The 25,817-nt window shown below is 31.5% G+C and overlaps 1 protein-coding gene across 1 annotated transcript in view; it reads left to right on the top strand.

Annotated features, from left to right (window-relative positions):
• The window catches only part of LOC128986939 (lysosomal alpha-mannosidase-like), a 91,548-nt gene that overhangs the window by 51,536 nt on the left and 14,195 nt on the right, over positions 1 to 25,817 (top strand). Inside the window, exons 2-3 of the mRNA XM_054407558.1 lie at positions 24,611 to 24,713; positions 25,199 to 25,280. Of these exons, the coding sequence (XP_054263533.1) occupies positions 24,611 to 24,713; positions 25,199 to 25,280 (185 nt within the window). The remainder of the gene's footprint in view (positions 1 to 24,610; positions 24,714 to 25,198; positions 25,281 to 25,817) is intronic.

The following is a 25,817-nucleotide window of genomic DNA, read 5'->3' on the forward strand; positions in this document are numbered from 1 at the left end:
GTCAAACTGAAAACCAATCTACTAGATTTTCCAGCCAATATAAATGCAAACCTTTAAATAATTGCGTTGCGAAAGTGTGTTATTCCTATAGATCAAATTTATTCCGTTGTGCTAACAATAACTTACTTCTGTAAATTTAAATTACATATTTATAGGTTAAGCTGTTTATGTTCATATATTGTGATTAAAATGAGAATAAAATCTAACTTTAAAGGCTAGTTAAAATTGAAACCTGTTTTCAACCTTTGTATTTCCATATGTATAATGATATAATAAGAAACAATGTAGGGCCTAGTACGTAAATATCTTGGTGATAAAGTATCGGTTTAGCAATTTTGACCTTTTTTTTACTAAACCTATGATGTAATTTTGTAGTATTGTTTTTTCGATTACATGCTCACCAGAATATAATTGAAATACACTATGCATTTCAATGTATCAGTATAAATAAAATTTACATTTTTATTCAAACCTGCTCAGAAATAAATATTATTCATCAAAAAATTAATTTTATTTTTAAACTATTTTTCGAGGACCAAATTTCAGCTTTTTTCTTTTGCTTGAAATAAAAATACTTGAAGTAACCTTATGTAAATTTAAAAAGTATTTTATACTACAGTACTACATATTGGAAAAAGTTGTCTAAAATGTAGCTAAATCTACTCTAAATTGTGCATTAGTAAGTATCTCACAAAATATGTAGAATAAAAACACCAATAACACTCCAACAAAAACTAAAAGTACACATTTCTTTGTGAATCATCTAATGTGTTATGGTTATCTTATTTAAATATTGTACCCTCGATACGATAAGATTCCATTACTACGAAAAACACACAAGATTTCTTTACTACGAAAAACACGAGATAAAAACACAGTTCACTGCGTAGTCGGTCAGATATACTAAATAAACACACTAAATAAACACACGTTCATTGACATCTTCAGAACGATGTCCATTCATTTATTTGTCGTGTGTTTTTATCCCTAAAATGTTACGTGATTTAAATTCTATCAAATATTTATTTATTATTTAAATAACTGAAACATGTTATATTGGATTAAGGTTGCTGAAGAATTGTACGTCTAACATATAATTAAATCATGTTTAAACTTACTTAAAACGGGTTTTTACATCAAATTGTCTGATTTAGGTTATTTGTCGAAAATCTCACATGTTGAAGCATTGTCAAAATGTTGTACTAAATTTTTTAAAAGAAGTAGTGTGAATCTTTAAGGCTAAACGATCTAATTGACATTGGACCTAATTATTTATTATTTTATTGTTTTGATCGATGAAATTGTAAAAGTAAAATAAATATAAATTGAATAGTTTCAAACAAAAAGTGAAAACTGTTTATCAATTTTGAATTGTGTGTAAGCAACTATATAAAAAAACTTAGTTTCTTTTGTACATAATGCGTAGTTTTAACAATATTCCATAATACAGGATTTTCGCAGACTAATTTTAAAACGTTTCCTAATCTATGGAAAATTTTCCAATAATTTGGCCAGAAACAAAACTCAATATCGCCAACAATGGAATTTAAATGAAGCTACACTTAAATCGATTTCAAGTATGAAGTAAATTAATATTGTACTTATAATATATAAGTTTTGATGGAAACCTCGTTTGATTATAGTTGGATTTTCCACGTTTATTACAGAAATGAAAGATGTCTTAGAGAGATCTACTATATATTTATCATCATTATGTCACACATTTAGCTACAACAATGGTAATTATCACGGTAAAATCCTACATTAGACTCAGTTAAGCGGTTGTGTCCTTATCGTAGAGGAAGTTAAGTGAAAAATTAACAGAAACTATTGCATTGTGGGAAATGCAACTAGAAATGTCATTGTTTGAAGTTTCTACGTCTAATTGACGGACAAGTGTTAAGATTGGATTTAGTTGTGTAAAGGTTTCTGGCTTAAAATTTTGAAACCATATACATATGTTGGAAGCTAGTATTGATTTTTTATACTTTTGGTTCCTATGAATTACAAAATTGAGTCTGTCCCTTGCTACCTGTGCGGTCGGTCATCTTTGTTAGAACATGCCTGTTTCTTAATGTTTAATTGTGTTATGTATTTATTCGTGTTCATACTGTGTTTATCTTCTGACGATGTTAACAACTGCTCAACTCTACACTATGTACCTGAAGCTGGCGATGGTGTTTTAACACCGAAACATGTCCTGAATTGACATATTTTATTGAGCTGTGACGGGAATTACGTAAGTAATTTAGTCTTACATTGTCCAACAGCTCAGGGGCTACACTCATGGATTTAAATTACAAAATTGATGTTTTTTACAAATGTATGTGTTTTGATCATTTTACTACTGAATTTAAACTTGAATTTTGAAACTTGAACTTATTAATTCTCATTAGGGCAAGATTTTCATAACCTTTTATTGCTTTTTTCGTAATTACAGATTTTATATTTTTTTTAGTCATGTGTTTCATTAAATCCTTTAATAATTTGAAATAACGTTGATTTTACTTATTAAGGTTTTCTATCATCACAGAGGTTATACTTTGGTAACTATAGACTGGCCTCTACAATAGACAAACGATTTTCCACAATTTTAACAAGTGAATACAAAATTGACTGCTAAGTACAACAGCATCAGATGTGCAAATGTCAAGTAAAGGTCGGTGTAGAAGGGTTGAAAGACCGACGATGCCTTCAAAAGGTGATTCGCAAAGCCATTTTACTTCTTTGCTCAACCTAATTTGGTGTCCCCAAACACATGAGAAAATGTATACGGAAAAACTATAAAATTATTGATTCCCCGTTTTATAAAGTTTGCCTTTAACATTACTCCTCTGTTGAATATATCTCAATAGATTTATACTTAACCATTTATACTAAACCATAAACGATCAACATAGGATGTAAAATTAAATAATCAATTCAAACTACACTACATCTGTGCTATTTTAAACAAGCAATCTAATTGTGTTTATCAGCCACCTTTGACACTACCGGAAGAAGGGTGAAAAACTTTACAAGTCTTGAACTTCAAAGGGCAACGGACGAAAATAGCTCAGTCAATACTTCCAAGTTCCTCAAAGTTCTAATAATACAACTGTGTGCTAAGTTAAATTTACCTTCACAAATGTATTTTTAAATTTTGAATATTTTTTTAAAAATATACTAGAGCTTATTACACACCAATTGTTCATGATGAGTCTAAGTTTTCCTTTTTTCGTTTTTGAAAATAATTTAAACACATGAAGTTGTAAACTTTCTTTTAAAACCTGAATTCGTTATATATGTTTTAAAAGTTTCTTTTAACTAAAACATTAATCCATCTAGTTATTGTCAAGCGATCCCAGATTTTGTTTAACCTTTGGTTTCGAACATAGGTTCATTTTCAAGTTTAGTACTATGTTGCTGTGATTCCTTATCATCCCTGAACTTTTGAAGAGTTGATAGACACATACACAAGAAATTTCGATACACAAATTTAATAAGCAAACGCATGGTGTTGTTAGAAAATATTGAGTCACAACTAAGAGTATTTTTTAACCCTCTTTAAAAAATTACCAAACAAAAGGCTAAATACTTCCTGCACTATGAGGCTATTGGTAAAACATATTTATACAATTTCTATTGCCATTTTTCGTGTCTTACAAGACGTTATTTTCTCAAAGTTTATCTCATTTCCTCAAAATTTCAAAACAAATGTTATATGACACAATTAAAAAAGATTTTTTAAAAAAGCAAACCCATTTCGAAGGAACATTTTTTTACATTTATACTTATTTTGTGTTCAAATCCTGTACTTGACGATACCACAGAGTTCAATACAACGGCAGACGTGGAAGCTGCTGCTTTAATTATACAAACCGCGAAAACTCATTTCCAGTTTAATATGCTGCTGTACTTGGGTCTCCTTTTATTTCTGTTTGAAGGTGTTCCTGAATGGGCACTTTGTGCAGGGATTTCCACAATAGTGATCTTCAGAGCTTTAAAATTCTGTATAAATATTATAAATATAAATAGTAGTGTAAAATTTAAAAGTCAAAGAAATGATAGGACATACAAGGTGTTGCTACTGCAATGTCTTCATACAGCTATGTTTTGTTTTTCTTAGTATTTATTTCGTCACTAGGAAAGTAGTGTATGATTGTAAACTTAGTGAAGAATGGAAGTTGATACCGAAATTAAACTCTTGAAAAATTTAAAACTTAAATTAAAGCAGGTAATCAAACAACTTAAAATCATCCACGGATTTCAAGACATAAGGTTATAATTTTTGTTAATACTTATTAGACCATGTTAATGTTTGCACAAAAATGCCACTATATCTAGATTTAATTTTAATTTTAATTAGAAGGTATATTATAGGTCCTGAAGAGGATAAATTAATGTATAGATTTTTAACAAGAAATTTGATGGCAAGTACAGACATGATTTTAGATAATAGTACCAATAATCAAGTAAGACATTGGTTTACCCTAGTAAGTCAACGAGTACATATAAAAATGTACACTGCCATGCAAAGTATAAACTAAAGTATAATATAGGCATTGTATTATTTTATTTTTATTTTAATGTTAATACTTATTAGATAGACCATGTTAATTTTTGCACGAAAATATCACTATATCTACACATAATTTTAATTAGAAGGTATATTATAGGTCCTGAAGTGGATAAATTAATGTATAGATTTTAACAAGAAATTTGATGGAAAGTACAGACATGATTTTAGATAAGAGTACCAATAATCAAGTAAGACATTGGTTTACTTCAAGTAAGTCAAAATATAAAAATGTACACTGCCATGCAATATAGGAATTTTTTTTTTTTATTGAACAAAACATTGAGATACGTTGAACTAATTACTGTACTCGTGGCAACCTTTTTAACATATTTTATTTTCTGTTTTACCACATTTCCTTAAACTATTTTTTTCTAAAAGCTAATAAATCGTTGTTTATTTCATTCAAAATACTTAAGCTGCATTCAAATTCTGATTTTAGTTCGAAAAACCTATTCATTTGTGTTTGCTTTTCAGCATATATGCAGAACTATAGTCTTTAAATTTGTTGTTTGTTTTTATGTTTTTTTTAGTTTTTGCAATGCTCAAATTCAACGACTATTTAAATAGTAGGTAGGTGTCAACTTATTCTATTTGAGAACTCACTACAAATGTCTTGTACATTTTGTCAATTTCTTTTGAAATTCTACGCAGTAAACACAATGATCAAGATAGACATTTTCATGAAACATTCCGTAAAGTTATTACTCTGGGTTATTCGTTGTTTGAAACTAAAACGTGAAGAAAACATTGTGGTTAGATGGATGTATGAGATTAGAAAAAATCTACGAGTATTTTCTGGAGGAAACTACGTCGGTTTTGTGCTGTGCCTATTATTCATTCTCAACAATTGAATTTGCTTCATTGAGAAAACCACAGGTTTTTATTATCTTTAGACGATTAAGCTACATCTCAAAAAATATTTTTATGATATTTGTAAAGCTAATTTAAAAGATTGAATAGCCAATTTTTAATCCGAAATGTTATAAAAATATCAACGTTTGGATTTGGATTTCATTCGAATATATCGAAAATAATTTTATCGAAACATAGTGTTAAGCACGGACCCCCCCCCCCCCCCAACCAATCATTGACTAAAGAAAAAAGGGTGATCTAACTGATTTTGGTGTTTACACTGTTAATGGTGGTTTTGGTATAAAATGGTTGGCAACAAGTCAAAAATGGTTATAATTGTTTTGAATTTAACCAACACTAAACTGCAAACTTCTTTATCAGCTTAATGTCTTTGGATTTAGATTTATTTATACCAACCTGATTACTAAAACTTGTTATTTCCAACACAAAAAAACTAATAATCATAGTTTATAGTAAAACAGTGAAGATAACTTAGCTAATAATTGAAGGATACAATGTTGGGACGTTTGTATGCAACTTCAACAAAGAATTTAACATTTGTATTGGGAGAAAAAATAAAATCTGTAAAATGGAAACTATTACTAAATTGAAAAGAACAAATATAAATTAGACGTTGATATTGGAGATGGAAAATGATCCTGTTCAATATAATAAAGCAATACACTAGTTCTTGATCAAATCAATTGACTTGGCACATTCAATCTCTTGGATTTTGAGTTCAGATTTAATGAAATCTAGCAAAATAGTGACATTTACTTTACGGTAAATTCACTGTTTTTGGGTTTAAGTTTTTTGGATTTATTTCTTACTTTTCATTAAGTTTTAAGGTTTTTCTTAATTCACACAATTTAAATACAAAAACTATTGATTTGTATTAAAACATAAAATGCCAGATGCTTTATTCTGTGGATGATTTAAAAGTAGTCTTGAATTACCATTTTTAATGCAATAAAATAGATTTTTAACATGTTAAAATCTTTATAACGTTTTTACAGTAGGGTTGTTATTATTATCCAATTTTTTGATTTAACTATGCATACCTCTAATAAGTAGAAAGCATTTTGTATTAAATAAACTATTATTATTTTCTTTTTTTTATTCGTATTTAATTATTTTTGTAATTTTATTGTTTTATTTTTTTTCTGTTTTTTTTTATAAATGTACATAGAAATTCTAAAAATCATATAACCCGTATTTCTTTAGATTTTATCTGCATACAAAGCAATAAACAACTCAAAAGATTTAAATTTTGAGCAATAACAGACACAGCATCCAAACATAGAAAACTAACCGCGGTTAGAACATTAAAGGCTACAAATTATTCCGTTGTCGGTCTAACTGCCTGTGTTAACTCCCTTGTACAGCCATGTGGCCAGGTTTGAAAATAAACAAACAGATTCAACGCCACATGGCCTACTGAAAATAGAAAAGCGAAAATAGGCCTACCGCAAGTCGGCTGTGCAAAAAGCCGTCTAGTCCCAGTCAACTGTGGTATTTAAATTGTAAATCTAGACTGAAGCAAAAGTGGCCTTAAAACTGAGGAGAGTGTAAATACAATTGGCTATTATATTAATTAATATCAGAAATAACTTCAACTTAATGTTGAAGATTTACTGATTCTGCAAGGATTATTGAGGTGGATGTTTCCAATTCTGCAAGGATTATTAAGGTGATTTTTTCTGATTCCGCAAGGATTATTAAAGTGCTTGTTTCCGATTCAGCAAGGATTATAGAAGTTTCTTGGCTCCTTGTCTTAAGGTTCATTAAAGTGCCTTGTTTTTCTCTCAGCAGTTAAAGAGAAACTGAGCTTTTTAAAATCAACCGTTTATAATTATCATAGTATTAGGTGGTGTAAAATTCCGGCCACTAATAACTTTAATTAAATATTTTAATTTTAATTTTGAGCTAGTGGCGTTAAAATGAAAACATGTCACTTTGTAAAGTATTTGATGAAGGCCAACTACTAACTTTGGGTAGCCAATTTTAAGTCACAAGAAGAGTTTTCAACACTATTTGATAAAATTTTTTTTTCAAAAGAGTTTTAAACGATTTGTTTTTTCGTAAAGTCACTATTTGAGGTCTTTTGAGCAAATATTCGTTCCTGACTTGTTTGAAAGCTGCTTTGTTCAGCTTGTTGTAATAGTATACATTTAATCTAAAGGCAAGTCAAATGCTATCTTTTACTGTAATACTGATTTTCCAACGAGTTCTACACAGTGTTTCTAACCCTTTTTTCATTTGCTGTAGCGAAGTAGAAAGAGTACTTGCTTGTAATAACTGTTGCTGGATAGTACTTTGTTAAAGTTTTTAATTTAACCTTTTGACCTAACAATTGATTGGTCCTTTCTAAATAAAATAAAAACAGCTGATCTTGGTATCAGAACTATAATTTAAATCAACATTCATTTTTCGCTCATTTCCGCCTTGAAATACCGACCTAGTTAGCGTCGTATGGATCCAATTTAATTTATTTTTTTAATTACCTTAAGAAATACGATATTCAACCTTGGAATTCACAGTACATTTGAATGCGTTAAATGGTAACCAGTTTCTATCTAACTGTATGGAGAAGTAATTTTCGGAAAATATAATTTAATTAAAACAAGTAAGTAATATTCTTAAGCAGTAAATACTAAAAACTGAGACCAAGGAACAACCCCAGCTGTTTAGAAGTGAAAAACTTACAACACTGCAAAACAAAAGAAACGCGCCTCTTTGAGTCACACTTCGCTGAGCTAAAGCGTTTTTAATTGCGACATTTGAGTGCTTGACAAAAAACTTGTGGCTTTCCTTGAATTTTTAAAAGATTTCAAAATTTTTTTATAAAATAATGAATCTACGAGTTCATGGATCGATGAAGATCTAAGTGATTTATTTCTTAGGAATAAAGAGTTTCTAAAACAATGATAGGCCTATATACAATATGCCTACAATTCAAAATAATTTTTTACTCGGTAACATATTATTGATTAAAATTTAATCAATAACAGTGTTAAGATTTAACAAATTTGCTACGGATTTTTAAGTATTTTTCAGCGCTATAGTATTTTATAGTATTTTAATAGTTTTTTTAACCCACTACAACGTATTGAAGCAATGAAACCTTTTCATTATGAGTATATTTTGTTTTATATATAATTCACCGTCAAACAAATGCCGGAAGATATATTGGAGCAAGAAAGTACTTAGAATAATCTCCAAACTATTCCGACATCCATCGCTCTCATCCCTTACATAAGCGTGCATTTAACTTTAAATCCAGCTTAATACCACTTTTAAATTAGCTTAAAACTGTTAGCTGATGCTACTTAAACAATCCATTCGTCCATCTGAATTAGTATATTCTATAATTGCATTTTAAAAATATTGGTCCCTAGAAATATGTTTGCTTTCTTATGGAATATTTTTGTGGTTTGCAAATAGTTTTATAGAATGTTTATTGTCAACATTTTGAGAAAATTAGCAGTATTTGTGTGCTTTGTGGAATAAACTTATGGGAATGCACGAGAAATTTTATTAAAAAACAAGTGAGTACTACAAAATAAACATCATTTACCTTGCAAATCAAATTGGGTAAACCAGAATTCCCGTCCGAAATTCCCAATATTCTCGTGTTTGTGCATCGCCAACAAAGTCTGTATCGGTTCCAGCCAATGCTTCTTTCGGTACAAAGATCAAAAGGCTACCTTTATTGTCAAACGTCCTCTGCTCCACCGACCACGCCGTGCTTTATAGGAATTGTTTACTGGGCATATTGATATCACGTGAACTGTAATAAAAACGCCATAACGTCATACAAATATGATTCTTTAACGAATTTACCATATAGGGAATAAGTTGTTACCGTATGTATCATAGGTAATAAGTGAACCCAGGACCAATTTTTTTTTCGTTTTGAGGTCCTTAGTGGCCAAAAAACACCATATGTTGAAATTCATATATATATATTTCTATAAATGTCCATTGGTGCGAGAAATCTAGTAAAAATTATCCTATTTCGATGACATTTTCTATGTTTATTCAAACGAGTTTGCGAACCAGCATGATCAGGCTACGGGGAAAGGGGTTCAAGGGGGTTATGGGTTAAACATTCGTTTTCCCGTTTTTACACCTCATTTTAAAGGAATATAGGTATTAAATAGGTACTAGTTAAGAATATTATACCATATACTAGTTTGCATGGTTTAGTTTTCATGGTATAATATATGTAAAAGTTAATAGTGTGTATCCATACTTTTACCGAACCCTGTATATAGAAAATAGTACTATTGTGATCGATTTCGAGCACTCGAATACTGAGTAAAATTGTTGTAACCCGTACAGCATAAGGATTTACCATTTTTCACTATAATACCTTTTGCACATAAATGCATGTTACTTAACATTAGTCTCCGAATTCATTCGGGTCAGAAAGTTTAAACAGAAATTTCTATAATCAATCCTTGTTCTGTAAAAAATAAGTTTCTTCAATCAGTACTTAATTAAAATTACGGAACACCCTGTTATACACGTTACAAGAAGATAAGCTCGCTTTACAAGTGATAAGTACAAGCCTGCACTTAAATGATAAGCATTGGTGAGCAAAATACAAGCAAAAGTGACCGAGCAAGGATAAGCATAAGGGGAATATCTTGAAGGAAAGTTGTCACGTTTTAGGAGTAAAACTCAACAATAAAAGTCACCGGCGCGGCGCATGTGTCCCAAACTGAAATGTATGAGGCGTACTTCTTGGGGTGAATTATCTTCGCTTTTAAGGTACTTAGAATTTTATACGATGCAATTTCGCTTTCGTACATCATCTAGATTGAAGATGTGCATGTTCATTTTAGTCCTGTGGCAAAATTAAGTCCTATAGGTAGTAGGCCTACCTCTTGAAAACTAAGAATGTTAACATTTTGTGTGTTAAAATATTTGAATTCTATAAAAATTGTATCTAACAATTGTAGTTTCAACTTATTTAAACGTGTTAGATCATGTATTTTATGATGAATTATTGGTATTTAGTTTGTAAAATTAAATTAGGTACATTTGTGATAAATGTAGAAGATTGTTTTAATTGTGTGCAAACTTAGCTTGAAGTCAATTTTATCATGAAATAATCCATTTGTATGTAAATGTTCCTATTGTCTCTCCACAACTAAATAAAATACAGGAAGAACATGTATAAAACTGCTGACTCTACTATAACAGTTTTTCATTTCTCGTTAACATTTTGAATTAACTGTACAATTTTCTACTTGTCTGTTTCCAACAAGAATGCCATTATCTGCAATTGTAGCGAGAACAAAAATCTGAGAACACTTTGTGGAACATCTGGAAGGAATTCCGTGAAATATCTTTCTACGATTCGTGTACAAGAAATAATACAAATTCCAACAATGTAGTCGTAGTGTTTTTAAGTTGTTGTTGTTTAAAATACCTCAAATTTTGTAAACAGCTGATCGTTACACCTGCGATATTTACGAATCAGCTGTTTGTCAAATTTAACAATACACAACTAAATGAAATAGTTTCAATCAGCTGTTATAGTGTTCTAGTGAAACAGCTGTAGTTCGGTCTTTATTCATAAACCAACAGATCAAGCATTGTTGAGCAGCTATTGGACAGTATGACGTAGCCAGGAGTTGTTTATTCATATTGACTATCGGCTGAATATGAATATTATCTGTGAATACTGGTCTGCAATCCCCAGGCTGTTCAGTTCAGTAGCTCAAAGACCTTGACAAGTGCCAACCATTTGTTAAAATAATAATAATTTAACAGGTTGATTAATTAAGAATATTATTAAAATTATGACTTAATTATGATTCATGTTACAGTTTATTCAATTAATTTTGAAGTTCAGTCCAAATAAAAAGATTAAGTATCTTCAAAATAATGTTACACTCAGAAGTACCATAAATAAAATTAATAGTTTATTTATAAAATCAAATCTTATGTTTGTGTTATTTAACCGATATGAACACCAAGCTTAAATACATTTTTCTTACCTTTATTACAAGGGAAATCATTAATAGAATTTCTGATTTAAGAGTTCCAAATCTACTTAAACAGCTGTCTTTGTATTATCTCAATAATTTACAATCATTCACACATGTGTCGATTATTAAACAAAGATTTAGCACAATACTTCTAAGTACAAAGTAAGGTTGTAAAAGATATGCATTACTTTGAAATGCCAAGCTCCAGATGCTTACAAGGGTAAACTCTACAACAAGCACTTCCTGCAATGAGAGACGCGCATAATTTACAACCTCTTTTGAGCATCTAGGGAAAATATGGGACACAATGTTACACCCTGAGAACGCCCAACAATTGTGTAAAGCACACAATACTCGCAATTGAGTAAATGAGGTTGAATGTGCGATTTAATTTGAGATGCACCGTTTAAATGTTATTACAACATTTAAACATTTTGTGTTTATTGTTTTTTACTTCGTTTAGGGAAATTATTACGATTAGACAATGGTTTGTGAGTTATTAGTATTTCTTGTTGCCTTAAAGTGCGTATTGTTTAATCAGGGTGTCCCACTAAAAGGTTTAAACGTTTGATTTAATATTACTTGCCCATTTATGCACGAAACTTTATTAAACTTGACACAATTTATAACGTAGATTTTAAAAATATTCTGGGGAAATTTCAGTTCTCTAACCCTTGTAAAAACAAAATGGTGTCATATTGAGAGATACAATAAAAATATTAAAAATTGTGTCGTTTAAGTTCATTGCCATTATTGAAGCTATGGGTATAACCTTGTTCCTTCAAGTAACCCCATAAAAATAAGTCACACACATCTAAATCTGGGGATCGATGTGGCCAATATAAAATAAACAATTTTCACGGCCAATCCAACAGCCATGAAGGTTTTCAGTAATTGCTTGATTTGTTAAACGAAGTTATTAGTGTGTTGCCGTGGATGGATCACAGATTGAATAATTTTGGGCTATGTTCCAGTTTCCCGATTAAAAAGCCTTTTTACCTATGAATATGACAGTAAAAATATTTTATAAAACGAAAACACACCATTTTTAACGTTTAAAAATATCATTTTTCAATATACCACCATTTTGTTTATACAAGGGAGCTGAAATTTTGGCGGAATATTTTCAAACCCAACTTTATAAGTTGTGTTTAAGTTTCAAAATATTTGGTGCAAAAATGGGCAAGTAATTTTAAGAGCAAACGTTTAAACCTCTTCGTGGGACACTCTCTATTTATATATTGTATGTTTTTTTTCGTGGAGGACGCTCTTATCTAGGACCTACATCATATTACCATCGGTTTTCAATCTGTTGATAACTATGTTAGGCTTTTGAGAACCCTGTGGTTTAAGCACGTAGGTTTGCTGCCGGGGAGATTATACGTCGTGCGGTATACGTCTCAAGGCCAAAGTCAATTGTTTAATTGCACATTAGACCCTAGACAGACCACAGCACCGATACATCCTGTACACAATATCATTGAATTTGGATACTGCAGACTTGACGTTAAGTAACGTTTGAGTGCGCTGATGTAGAATTTTTTTTTCTTAATATAGTTTGTTCAAATAACGAAGCTAGTGGGGGTGGGACCTACCAATGAATACAAACCTTATTTATTTGCTGCAAATAGATAAAATCTGACCGTTATAGTTTTTTGAACAAACTATAGTGTAAAATTTACTCTTTGCTTATATTAGAGGATAAGAAACCGTTCGTTTTTTCATTTAGTATACAATATAACAAGAAATGGTTAGTTAACTCAAATTTAACGGATAGAAACGTAATTAAATAAAGGATATCAGCAATCTCATGATGGGCAGCACATACATTCTCCCATTAGCTTGTCAAAAGCCTTTACAATGGGTAAACGATGGGAGTAACTACAGTGTTTTATGAGTAAAATCACAAAAATTGCAATAAATTTTGGACTGCAATTTTCACAGAATCGGGGGATTGTACCATTTTGTTTGGGGATAAAATTACCATTATGTACTTAATTGTAATCAAAAGTCGTTCAAGCGGTTTTTGTTGAGCTCCGTCTACCTTAATTTATGGCTTTTTTCTGGGGTGGGAATCACCATTAAAATTTAAATTTCCCAAAACTAAAAGAACGTCGGGAGATATTATGGATTAGTATCTACATTCCAAATTTCGTCAAAATCGGACCACAGGGGAAGTCTTGCAGGTATGATTCCTACCAAAATAAAGAAGTACTTTTATTTGATAAAATTTGTCTGATAATTTCGTAGTATAATAAAGTTGAGTGGGTATAACATTATAAAACTAAATACACAGATTTTCCTCAACTTGGTCTAGTTGTGCTATTAGCTATTTATAAAAATAATTAAAGCTTAGGCTGTTCATTTTAATATGCCACTCAAGCTAAAAATAATTAAACAGCTAATTTAAACAAGTTTCATTCTAAGAAAACACTAATTACTTTACAATCACTTTTCACTGATTATTTACATGATTATTTCAGCAACCTATCAAGGAGAGAAAACAGTTTTCACTCAAAACGTCGAAAATGTCACCGACACTGAAATATAAAAAGTTAATTAGAACATTTCAATCAAAAGGTGAATTTCAAACCCTTTGCAAACATCTGTTTGTAAACATGAAGCCAGTAAATGGCAATTTCCGTTCTTAAGACAGTCTTGCCAACTGCAGTACTGCCAACATTATACCGCTCAATATTTATATTCCTCTTACACTTTGAAATGTTTTTTCATTGATATTTCTTTCTAGCAATATTTTATTAAGTGTAGCTAGTTATACAGGGTGAGTTTTAATTGTCCCCCCCCCAACTTTTTTCTACATTTTTTCAAATATCAATCCCATACCACTTCCAAACATTGTTGGGTAGTAAGTACTTCATTTTGACAAGGTGGTCATTTCCGGCCGCCATCTTGGATCCGCCATATTGGATGCAAAATTTTTTTTTTCAAATGTAAAGGTGGGGTTGTGACCCATTATTTCGAACTACATTTTTACCCTGATTACAATGCCGCAAACCGTTTTTAAAAATCTTGATTCATTCTAAAGTTACGAGGGCTTTTTAAAACTTTATTTTTAGCCCATTTTAACATTGTGCATTTACAAACTAAGACCATAATCCCAAAATAGTGCTAGATAATGATAAGTATACACTACCAGTAATTGTCCACCTATTTTCACTTGGTTGTGACTGATGTATTTTTTTTCGGCCGCCATCTTGGATCCGCCATTTTGAAATGTGATAAACTATTTTAAATATGAAGGGGGTGTTGTGACCCATCATTTCGAACTACTTTTTTAAGCTGAACTTAATTCCATAATCCGTTTTTCATTTTCATTTTTTGATTTTGAAATATTGACATTTTTAACAAAACAATTTCAATATTTCATAAATAAAACTTGATAACAAAAAATGGATTGCGGCATTGAGTTTAGCTTAAAAAAGTAGTTCGAAATGATGGGTCACAACACCCCCTTCATATTTAAAATAATTTATCATATTTCAAAATGGCGGATCCAAGATGGCGGCCGAAAAAAATACATCAGTCATAACCAAGTGGAAATAGGTGGACAATTACTGGTAGTGTATACTTATCATTATCTAGCACTATTTTGGGATTATGGTCTTAGTTTGTAAATGCACAATGTTAAAATGGGCTAAAAATAAAGTTTTAAAAAGGCCTCATAACTTTAGAATGAATCAAGATTTTTAAAAACGGTTTGCGGCATTGTAATCATGGTAAAAATGTAGTTAGAAATAATGGGTCACAACCCCACCTTTACATTTGAAAAAAAAAATGTGCATCCAATATGGCGGATCCAAGATGGCGGCCGGAAATGACCATCTTGTCAAAATGAAGTACTTACTACCCAACAATGTTTGGAAGTGGTATGGGATTGATATTTGAAAAAACATAGAAAAAAGTTGGGGGGGGGGACAATTAAAACTCACCCTGTATGTGGCTGGATATTGATTTTCACCGATTGCAAACATAGTTGCATCAAGTTACTTTTTAGCCCAATCAAAAGAATTTAATAAAAAAAATATAATCAATAATACGCTAAAAGAAAAAAATTTGGAATTCAGCTGTAATGTAAGCTTAACTATGTTTAATTACATGCACGAAATCACAAGCAAACTACCTAATAGTAGGCCTAGCTAAAAGAACGAAAACTTATACATAGCGTTATGGTTCTAAGGAATGTGAACTTTTACTATATTTTTGACTAGGTCCCATAAGCAGCAGCATTCAAAATATTTAAAATCAGCATACTTTGTTCAATGTGTTAACTTGTTGTTTAATGTTTAGGCCTACTTACACTTAAACATAACGATAGGCCTACTACCCTACTCTTCGTGTTGATTCCAATGTTTTAGAAATGAAATGCTTTATTGTCATTAAAACTAATACAAAGTTCATGATTATCGTCAAAAGAAAAAGAAAAACAAAAAGTAGAGTAATTACGGGTTTTGTATTTAATTTTGCTGTGTTTTATCTTAAACTAGTGTCCCTGTTGCTCGAATTCGAGCAATTGCCAAGTGTTACAGGCATTATTTTAAAACGAATAACAGTCATAATTTCTGATGACTTTAAAAGATTCGACTTAAAGATTATGGAAATACTGAAGATGAACATAACAGATCGATATAATCAACATTTCTTGTAAATATCTTGGTCATTTTTCAAAAGCTGATCTGGTTTTTAGTGGTTTCTACAAATATCCTTACTCATAGCCGCATTAGGTTGTCCATAATAACGATTATAAATTCTAAAAAAAACATTATTTCTATTTCTTCTCCTTGGGGGTGTTCTATGACTTTCCTATGTTTCCATAGTTTGCAAATCTGCTCTCTCAATGATTACTATAAGAAATGCAGCACAGTATTAATTCAGTTTTTTTAGTGCATCAATTTATCCAGGCTCTCTTGCTTTTTTCCATTGTAATATTTACGCCAACTCAAATTCAAATAGTAAATATTTAATTTCAACCAAGTCAGTAAAAGTTTGTAGCAAACTATTAAATTACCAAACTTATTGACTGTTACAATTAACATAATGTTCTTCTTTGCACTTTTAATTTCTGACAACAGCTGTAGTTTCATAACAAAAAATGTTTGTTTCCCATGTTAATCTTATGGAGAAATGTGAAACTTTAAAGGGCCCCAGGGCCTCACTCCCTAATTATTTCCGTAAAAAGAAAGTTTCCTGCACAACTTCACGTTACGCTCTTTCCAATGACACCAAAAACATGTCAATCGGTTCAGTAGTTTCGCAGGAGTAATTGTCACAAAAAACCTGCTTGCGTATTAAATAAGAATAGATTCTACAAACATTGAATAACGCATTTAAATCAATTGCTGCTGAAATCAATGGTATTTTATATGTACAGTTTACATATTTATTATTTGTATACCATAAGGCTTTCCGTAAGTGACATTTTACTAATTACATAAAGGTATCAATGCTTCCTGAAATATTTTACGGTATATTTTATCTCATTTATGTCTGTATCAAAATTGACAGCAATAAACAAATTGCCTCAACATCAAAACGCTCTTTAATATTTCCCGGAACGCTTTTGATTAGCACTGACACTAAACATTGGGCGTTTGCAGCTTTTGATTGGCTCCCCAGAATAAACATTTGCTCTGCTTTTAATTGATACCCTAAACATTGACAGTCAATTTATTTATTGATTCGCTACAGTTATTGACAGTTTATTGACTTACTGTAACAGTTTAGTGATTATAAAATCTGTTAATATATTTTGCACGGATATTAGGACAGTGACAGTATGAGTCATAAACATAAACAAATGACGTCACCGGCTTGAATCTTGTACAGCTGTACTAATAACTGGAACAGCTGGTTTAGACGTATTTTGATACTTCCAATTAAATAATAATAAACACCTGGTTTCTTTTGGGGCACTTATACGTCATTTAGGTTTATGATCTGCACCTCCTCTGTTCTAATAATCGTGATTTTTTGTAAATCCTATTTATGAACTTTTTTTTTGACGTAAGACCATTGAAATTTTTAAGGATTTTTAGTTCATAAAATAGAGTCCTTTTCAAACATATCCTGGAGCTTTAAAAGGCAATTAAAATCCTTTCTCGCTTGAAAGTGCTATAACAGTGTCCGACAATTCTCGACGAGTCTCAACATTTTATATTTTTTTCAAATCTATTTTTGTTCTGTTTGATAATTTATTTGACTAAGTTGAATTATGCAGTTCATATTGTAAATGTAAGTCGTTTATACTAATCCTCCATTATAATTGGTTCAATGCAAGGTCAGGTACTTAAATTTTTATTTTTGATACGAAACACAAATTAACAATATGAACAAATAAAAATAAAAACCAAAAGACTGAATTTCATTCAAACTATTGTGTACGCTATACATGCTAGGAAAAATACGTCTACTGTACTGACAGGGACACAACTAAGTAATTTTACATGAATATGAATTTTATTAAGGATGAGTATAGAATGGTGTTCGATGCCTTGTATAGCTCTGTAACTGAGAACAGCTGTTTATTTAGCCAAAACCATTAACATTTATTAAAAGTCCAATGACTGTGTACGGGTCGTTACAAAAAAGCTACTGAATTCTCAGGATCGAACCTACGACCTTATGATAACGAGGCGAGCGCTATAACCACCCAGTACCAAGCTAATTAGGAATCCATATAAAACCCTTTACAAAACCAGGCAAAATAGTATATTTCGTACCAAGGGCCGAAAATGAGGTTTTGCCGGCTCGAGATAGTTTTTAAGTTCGAGACGAAGTCGAGAACTTAAATCGATCGAGAGCTGCTAAACCATTTCGGTCCGTGGTACGAACGCTATTTTTCACCACACTATACCATATTACCACTATTCACCACTATAATAATGCACACTGATAGTCAACACAACTACAACTTTAAGGTTATGTGAATAAATAATTTGAGGAATCAGCAAAAATAAAAATAAATAGTTGCTAGGCAACGGTGACAATAACACAATTGTATTGCAATGTTATGGATTTTGATTTTGTATTTAAAATGCATTCATGTTTTAAGTAAGTAAGCGGACAGCTGATTTTGCGGCCCCGGCCTGTAAAAACCTGCTCGGTCCCCAAATTACGATGACAGCTGGCATGGCCAGCAAAACGTAACTTTCAGCCACCAATTAACGTATGTAATACAGCCAAAAACATCATAGTGTGGTGAAAAAGGAATTAAATGGTTGAATAAACCTAACACAAATAGTAAAACATTAATATCGAAGTTAATTGTGTAAAACTGTTACAAATCAACGTCCTTCAAATAATACATCACAAATCTATATACAATTTTTGTGTAATGGTTTGTCAATTCTATCCTACGACAATCATGTCTAATTTTAGACCAATAGTTGGTTGCAAAGAAGACGTCGACTTCTGAATTGTTTAAGACATTTCAAACATTTTTGCTGCAGACGTTTGAAGATATTCTCTCAAAGAGATGAGCTAAAAGCGTTTTGACTTCTGACTTCTGACAGTTTAAATAAGGAATTACACAAGGTTTGTCTACAGACATGGAATCTTCAATGCAATTTTGAAAATTTAAATACTATTTTTACTTGCAAATTGAGAACAACTGAGCACCGTAAAATTAATAGATTTTCTAGAAGTTACATGTTTCGAAACTTAGTCAATTTTCAAACTTATCCATTATATAAATCCCAAAGTACCTATGAACTTTTGAGAAAACTTCATAAATTGTCCTTTAAGGTTGTAATTCCTTTCTAAAGGGAACTTTTCGTATACCTAATGTTATAAATACCTCAGCTGTACCTATTTGTATGTCATTCTTTCAATTTATTTACCTTATGAAAATCAGGTGTGATTATTGGTTTGTATTACTGTATTCTGTTTTGATGTTTATTTCAGCTTAACTTGACCAATCAATAGTTTTATCAAAGGTTTTATTAATACTTATGAAGTCAAACGGGGTGAAACCCGTGGGTAACAGCTAGTTTTATATATATATATTGATGTTTAAATACAAATTCATTCATGTTTAAAATATTTGAACTTCTATCTCACTGATAACAAAATAAGTAAAAATGTCAGAGTAAAACAATTTTCCCATTATCACAAAATGTCTTCTTTTTAACTTATACAATCGAGTTACTACTTAGAATACGAAATGCCCTTAAGAGAACCAGAGGATTTTATACGAAACGAATATTTAGTATTCAGTTTGTATACCAAAGTAAAGGCGATGGTGGTGCGGGGTGCGGGGGGAGCATCTTTGAGTAGAGAACCTAAAAGACATCTCCGTAGTCCGTGACTTTGTCAAGCATGCGAAATACTGCATTCCCTACTTAACTTGACTGCGACAAATTAATGTATCACTTTAAAAACTCCCAGTTTAACTTTATAATTTACTGTGGTTCTAAATATTTAGAAGAATGTATATTAACTTTTAAATAAATAACACGACATTACAATTTGTTTAGTGTGTATATTATATTTTATTTTGTGATACCTTTAAATTCGATTTCTTTCTGCGAAATAGAGGTTTTAATTAATAGTACACACTGTAGATTACTATCAACTTTCGTTAGCTTATATATTATTTTTTATTTTGATATGAAATCGAATAGTATACTTACTTTAATTTGCTCAATACAAACAAAAGTTCAATAACAAAAAAAATATTGTTTTATTATATAACATAAATAGCACGTTTGGACAAAATGTAATAAATTTAAGCCTACAAGTTTTATATTTTGAGTTTACCAACTTTTAACAAACCAGGAAATAATTTTAAACAAAAAAAAATACACTATTTCAAAAAATATCAATTAAATTTTCGAATCTTCAATTACAAACCCAATAAGGTGCGAATTAACGTGAATACTTGTTAGTAAATTTTCTCGAGGGAAGGGAGCTGATCTTGTGGTTAGAGTGTGGGACTTCAGTCCCTAAGGTACCGGGTTCAATTCCAGCCTAATCACCAATGTATTTTATCTAAGTGATTATGCCGCAAACCCTTAGGTCTAGCCTGAAGTGATGTTAAAAACAAATCCGTGCTTGAACCTAGCGTCCTAAGAGAAAAAATTAAATTACCTCGAAATAATACCGTGAACAGATAAAACGTGTATATAATTGCAAGATGTTCCTTGAAAGGGGTTTCCCTATAAAAACGGACCTTGGGGATATCGTGGGGGTTCGTGACTTCCCCCCCCTCCCCCCTAGAATTTCCTCTAACCAATGATACCAATCCCTAGTGTATTTCATTCTCTTTATTGTCTCCATGAGGAATTCATTTTGTTTCTTTATGATTTCTAGCGAGGATCAATATGACATTAGTTCCTGCTTGTCCCTCTCTTCGAGTTTGATTTTATCTTTCTGTAACTGTGTATCAGGAAAATGTGTTTACTGGACTTAGGTTACTGTATTTTGGTATGGATCTTTACTAAATACCAAAATTAATCAGTAAAGTTCTATCAGACATTTCTAAATAGAACATTAGCATACATAAATGTGTTAACGAAACAAACTTTAGGGCCCATCATATACATTGGCTACTACCATTGACTAAACACACAGAATGTGATAAAAAAGTGTAACATTTGCTACAAACTTTTGTGTAACTAAAACCAACCTACAAAATTTTAACGACTCCGAAAACGTGTAAAGCAGGTTGTGGCACGAATAAAATTTTAATTATGAACACTGTTACGTTCAAACCGGTACGACTCTCCGATTCCCGGTGCTGCATTTCTGAACGAGTCTTTTTCTTTTCCAACAAGCAATAAAACATCTCCACTTCGTTGGCTAGGACTACTCCACTCCACTTAACCTATTTCCAAGTCAGCTGTTTAAATAATTTCTTACGTTTCCGCTTAAAACCGGCATTCTTGCGGTGTTTTTGAGGTTAGTTGCAGTTACCGAGTACTCGGTGTTTCATCCGGTTGGCGACTATCGGTTGATGGTTCGATATTGATTGTTGCTCGTGACTGTGTGATATTCGTATCAAACGGTTGCTTATTGAATCAGCTGTTTATATTGTTACATTGATGTGATTATAATTTTATATGTTTGTTTCATTTAATAAATCTACTTTTAAACATTCATGCAAATAATAAATGTGAAACAAGAACAAAGTTAATGCAATTTTTATACAGTTTTTAAACTTTAAATATTTATTTATTAACAATTTATTGAGGGTGTATAATTATTATTTTTTATCCTACAGGATTATTCGTACCGGTATTAGACATTTTAATTGTAATGTTTTAACAAAGTTTTTCATGTTATTTTTTGAAGAGCCCATTCCAGGAATAATATTAGGCCTAACCAGAATGTAATAGTTGTTAACATCGTTAACAATTCCGTGCTCAAACCTAGCGTCCTAGGACAAAAAAGTAAAAATATAAATAAGTAAAAGCTTAGATTTTAGTGTCATAAACACACATTATAATTAGTATTGAAATCAAATTGTTCAAACTTTTGTTCATTATAAAATTGTTCATTATAAGCTTACAATAGTTTGCTGTAAACAGTGTAGTATATTTTGAGGGAAATTAGTGTTTAGTTTTTCTCTCCTTAATCCTAAATATAATAATTATTTTACCTTCAGTGTCTTCCATAATTTTAAGTCAACAGTTATCAAAAAAAATACAGTAGGTAGAAAAGCTTTACTAAGAAGAAAATAAAACTTTTTAGGTAGCATAGGCCAACTTCGTGCAGAGTTAAAACACGAATAACAACAAAACTACATCAAACCTTAACTGTTTAGGTGAAGATTTTGTTTAATGTACTAAGCTTCATGCTACATCTAGTGAACTAAAAATAATACACACTTGAAGATACTGTATCGCGTTTTTCAACTCTAAACACAGACTCTTTCAAAGACCTTGATTCGCAATGTTAGTTATTTGTACCAGATGTCTACACTTAAGAGGGCCATAGGTCAAGAGGGATTAAAGAGTTCGACTGACCACTGTGTGTTCTTATCAATCAATGCTTATCATTGTGAGCACAAGGCGACTTATCATTGCTGAAAATAGAACCAATCATCTGGTAAACATTAAGTTTAGTGAACAGCTGATTAAGCCAGTTTTCCTTGTTGCCAATTTTAGATGTAAAAATAAACTATGGCCATCCTATTTGTAGACATTTATGTAGTCCAGCTGATCATTTCTACCAAAGTTATAAGTTTTACCTTGACTATTGAAATATACTCAGTTCACAATAATTAGGCGGTTTTGAGGGGAAGTTCCTCCACCTCTTTTTGTATTTAATGTATGTTGCTTAATCAGCTGTTGAGCTATTATTTTAAAGGTAAGGGTCAAGTGGAGGGGATGGATTTCTTCCCCTACAACCGCCTAAATATTGTGAACAAAGTATAGACACATTCCATTCCCTTCTTAAAGTTTTCACTAATTTTTAAATCGAAACGAACACAGTTAATTTGAGCCACCTACAGATTGCGCTGAATTTACTGATTTCTGTCGCATATACAATTGAGAAATACTTTTTTATCCAGATTTTTTATATAAAAAAGTTAAACTGAAGGGATGAATTATCATAAGTTATAGAATATTATATCACGTCAACTGTCTTAGTAATAAAAAAAAACTGAAAATTGATTGATTTGATTTAGCGCAATCATTAATTGGCTCACTAAAATACGGACATTTTTAATGAAAAGCTGGTCCGTATGTGATGGGATGTCTTGTATACCATAGTGTACAAAAGTCAATGGTTCTCTAATGCTAACGTGATTTTGTAATACAAAATTAAGCTCATTAAATTATTGATGCCTCATTTAAGTTGAATTAGCTATTGTTTCTGATCAAATTAGATTCTAAAATTTCAATCTGAAATGTAACTTCATTGTGTGCTACCTGTGCTACTCATAAAATGTTATAGAGTTTTTACATAAATTCATTTCATAGTGGTTTTAAATATTTATAGGGTTAGCCTACTAGATGAGTGTGTTTGATTTCCTTCAATATTATTTGCATCAGAGATAATCAGAAGAAAATTAGCTTAGTTAATTTCTATAACAAAATTAGGCTTAAACATTTTTTTTTGGCGTGGGACTAGTGCTACTTATTACATCGGAAAGGTTAATAGCAATTCATTGTTATTGACAAAAACAGAATTTCAACACAGTGCCTAAAGAAATATCATCGATATTTAAACGATCAGTATATTTTTGAAATAAAAATTTTTTTTTACCTGTTAACTTGGTTATTTTGTTTGTTTGCATATGTATTTATTTTTCACCAGGAAATGCGAGCAAACGTAATATCCTTTCACTCCAAAGACCTTCTACTAATAAATACTTGTACTCCACACAATAGAAAACAATTCAAAGGATTTAACACTCTATGAGCCTCTATGGAGCCGAAGGTTTTCATTTCCATTGCTAATTTAAAAACCAAAAGCACTTTGGCAAAACCGAGAAATTTGCTACAATGAGATAATGAACCGAGGCCATGTCACTCACGTTAAAGCTTTTAGAGTTGTAATTCCTCTTTGTTATATTACATTGACAATTTGTATAATGAACCAGTGTTCCATTCATTAGTATTGTTTTCATCATGATAGCCGTTTGAAAAGAGATATTAAAATGCAAATTGTGATAAAGCTGGCGTAAAATTGAGTTAAATTAAATTGACTCTGAGGAAGCTTCATGGAATTTGAAATTAAAACGGAACTGAAATAAGAAATTACATTTAAATTAATTTTAATTGAGAATGAATAGAAATGTAAACTTAAAAATGAAATTGATCAATATTGAAAGTGATTTAGGTTGATTATATAATTCAATTGTTTTGCCGTATGATCACTGAACTTGAATTTTGATATCCCAAAATTAATAGTTTGCCGTGCTCGCCGCAGATGATATTAATGTCCCTGTGATTGTTTGAGATGTTCATTGTTCATAACTTCACCGCGATCGCGGATGATGGTGATCATGAACTCCCTGAGATCTCAAGAGATATTTCCGTTTTTATCGTGATTGTGGGAAGTTCCATTTAAGGGGCGGATGCCGCTCAGTTAATTTTGCCTAGGTCTGCAAGTACCCTACTAAATTTGTGCTGGTAATATCCGACTTTTCACTTGGCTTAGCAGATTGTGTTGTATAATCAAGACATTTCAAGACTGTTCTATATTTTTACCTGTAATGTTGATGTTTCAGGGATGTCACCCTGTACAGGAGGGCAAGCTAAACGTTCATCTCATTCCTCACACACATGATGATGTCGGCTGGCTCAAGACAGTGGACCAGTATTATTATGGAAGTGAGTAATCCTAGTATTTTAGGATTTTGTTTTCTTGATGTTAACGCCATTAGCATTTTTACAGGAGAGGTAATGTATAGTGTTCTCAAATAACGCTTTTAGGGAAAATGATCCAACCCATATGAGTTGTGGATGTGTCAGAAATTAAACATGTACCGCCCGCACCGAAATCTGAGACGCTAACCACTAGGCTAGCAACACACCCATAATGATGAGGTTATAAGGTTATTCAAATCTGCTGAGTTCACTGGTGTGACAAAAAAGCGTAACGCAGAAGAACGCAGGGTTAGCTAGACTCCTCATCTTAGACAAAGCAGCACTATCTTTTTGGGGTAAATAACTATGTTTGGCTCTGTTTCGAAAAAAAAATTCAAATCATTCCATTTTTTACTACGGTATTATTTTTTGTTAGAGTTGACAACAGGTATTCAAAATTACAAAAGGTAATAGTAGTTGATGCTTAATATTGTCTATATTGTTCGCAGGCAACAAGGTTCACGCTCACTTCGGTGTCCAATACATCTTGGATTCTGTCGTTTCTGAACTTCTAAAGAATAAAAACAGACGGTAAGATATAGTTGAAATATTTTCACTAAAATATGTTCACATATTTTTGAAAGAGTTTCCCGTGGTGTAATTTTTTCAGTAGGTAGTGTTAAGAAGAGTATGAGAGCTTTCGAACTAACAGTTACGGCGTTGGCAAAACCGTGCTGTCTTGCAGCCATCCACTGCCACCGAACCGGACAGTTATCACGCAGAAGCTGTGTGTCAGTGGGGCATGTGAAATGCAAGCTATCACACTGCACAGTTATTTGTCGAGGAGACCACCAGCCAGTGCAAATAGATCAGCTGTTGAACTGTTTATCGTATACAGTTGGACTTGTCAATTGAACACTGTTATGTTTATTTTAAACATATTCATCTCACCCTGCGTGCTATGTGAAAGAAACATAGACACGGTGTCAAACCGTACAGTTTTTAAACAGACAGCGAAAACGTTTGAGTGTGAATACTGCCTTTACTCAGGATCAAACCAGCTACCCTATGATTACTAGTATCTACCAAGATCTCAGCTACCCAGCTAAACTGTTAACGTTGCCTCAC

This window comes from Macrosteles quadrilineatus, unplaced genomic scaffold (assembly GCF_028750875.1).
Source record: "Macrosteles quadrilineatus isolate MER2022 unplaced genomic scaffold, UCM_ALF_1.0 Scaffold_2__2_contigs__length_208266976, whole genome shotgun sequence".
Taxonomy (NCBI): Eukaryota; Metazoa; Arthropoda; class Insecta; order Hemiptera; family Cicadellidae; genus Macrosteles; species Macrosteles quadrilineatus.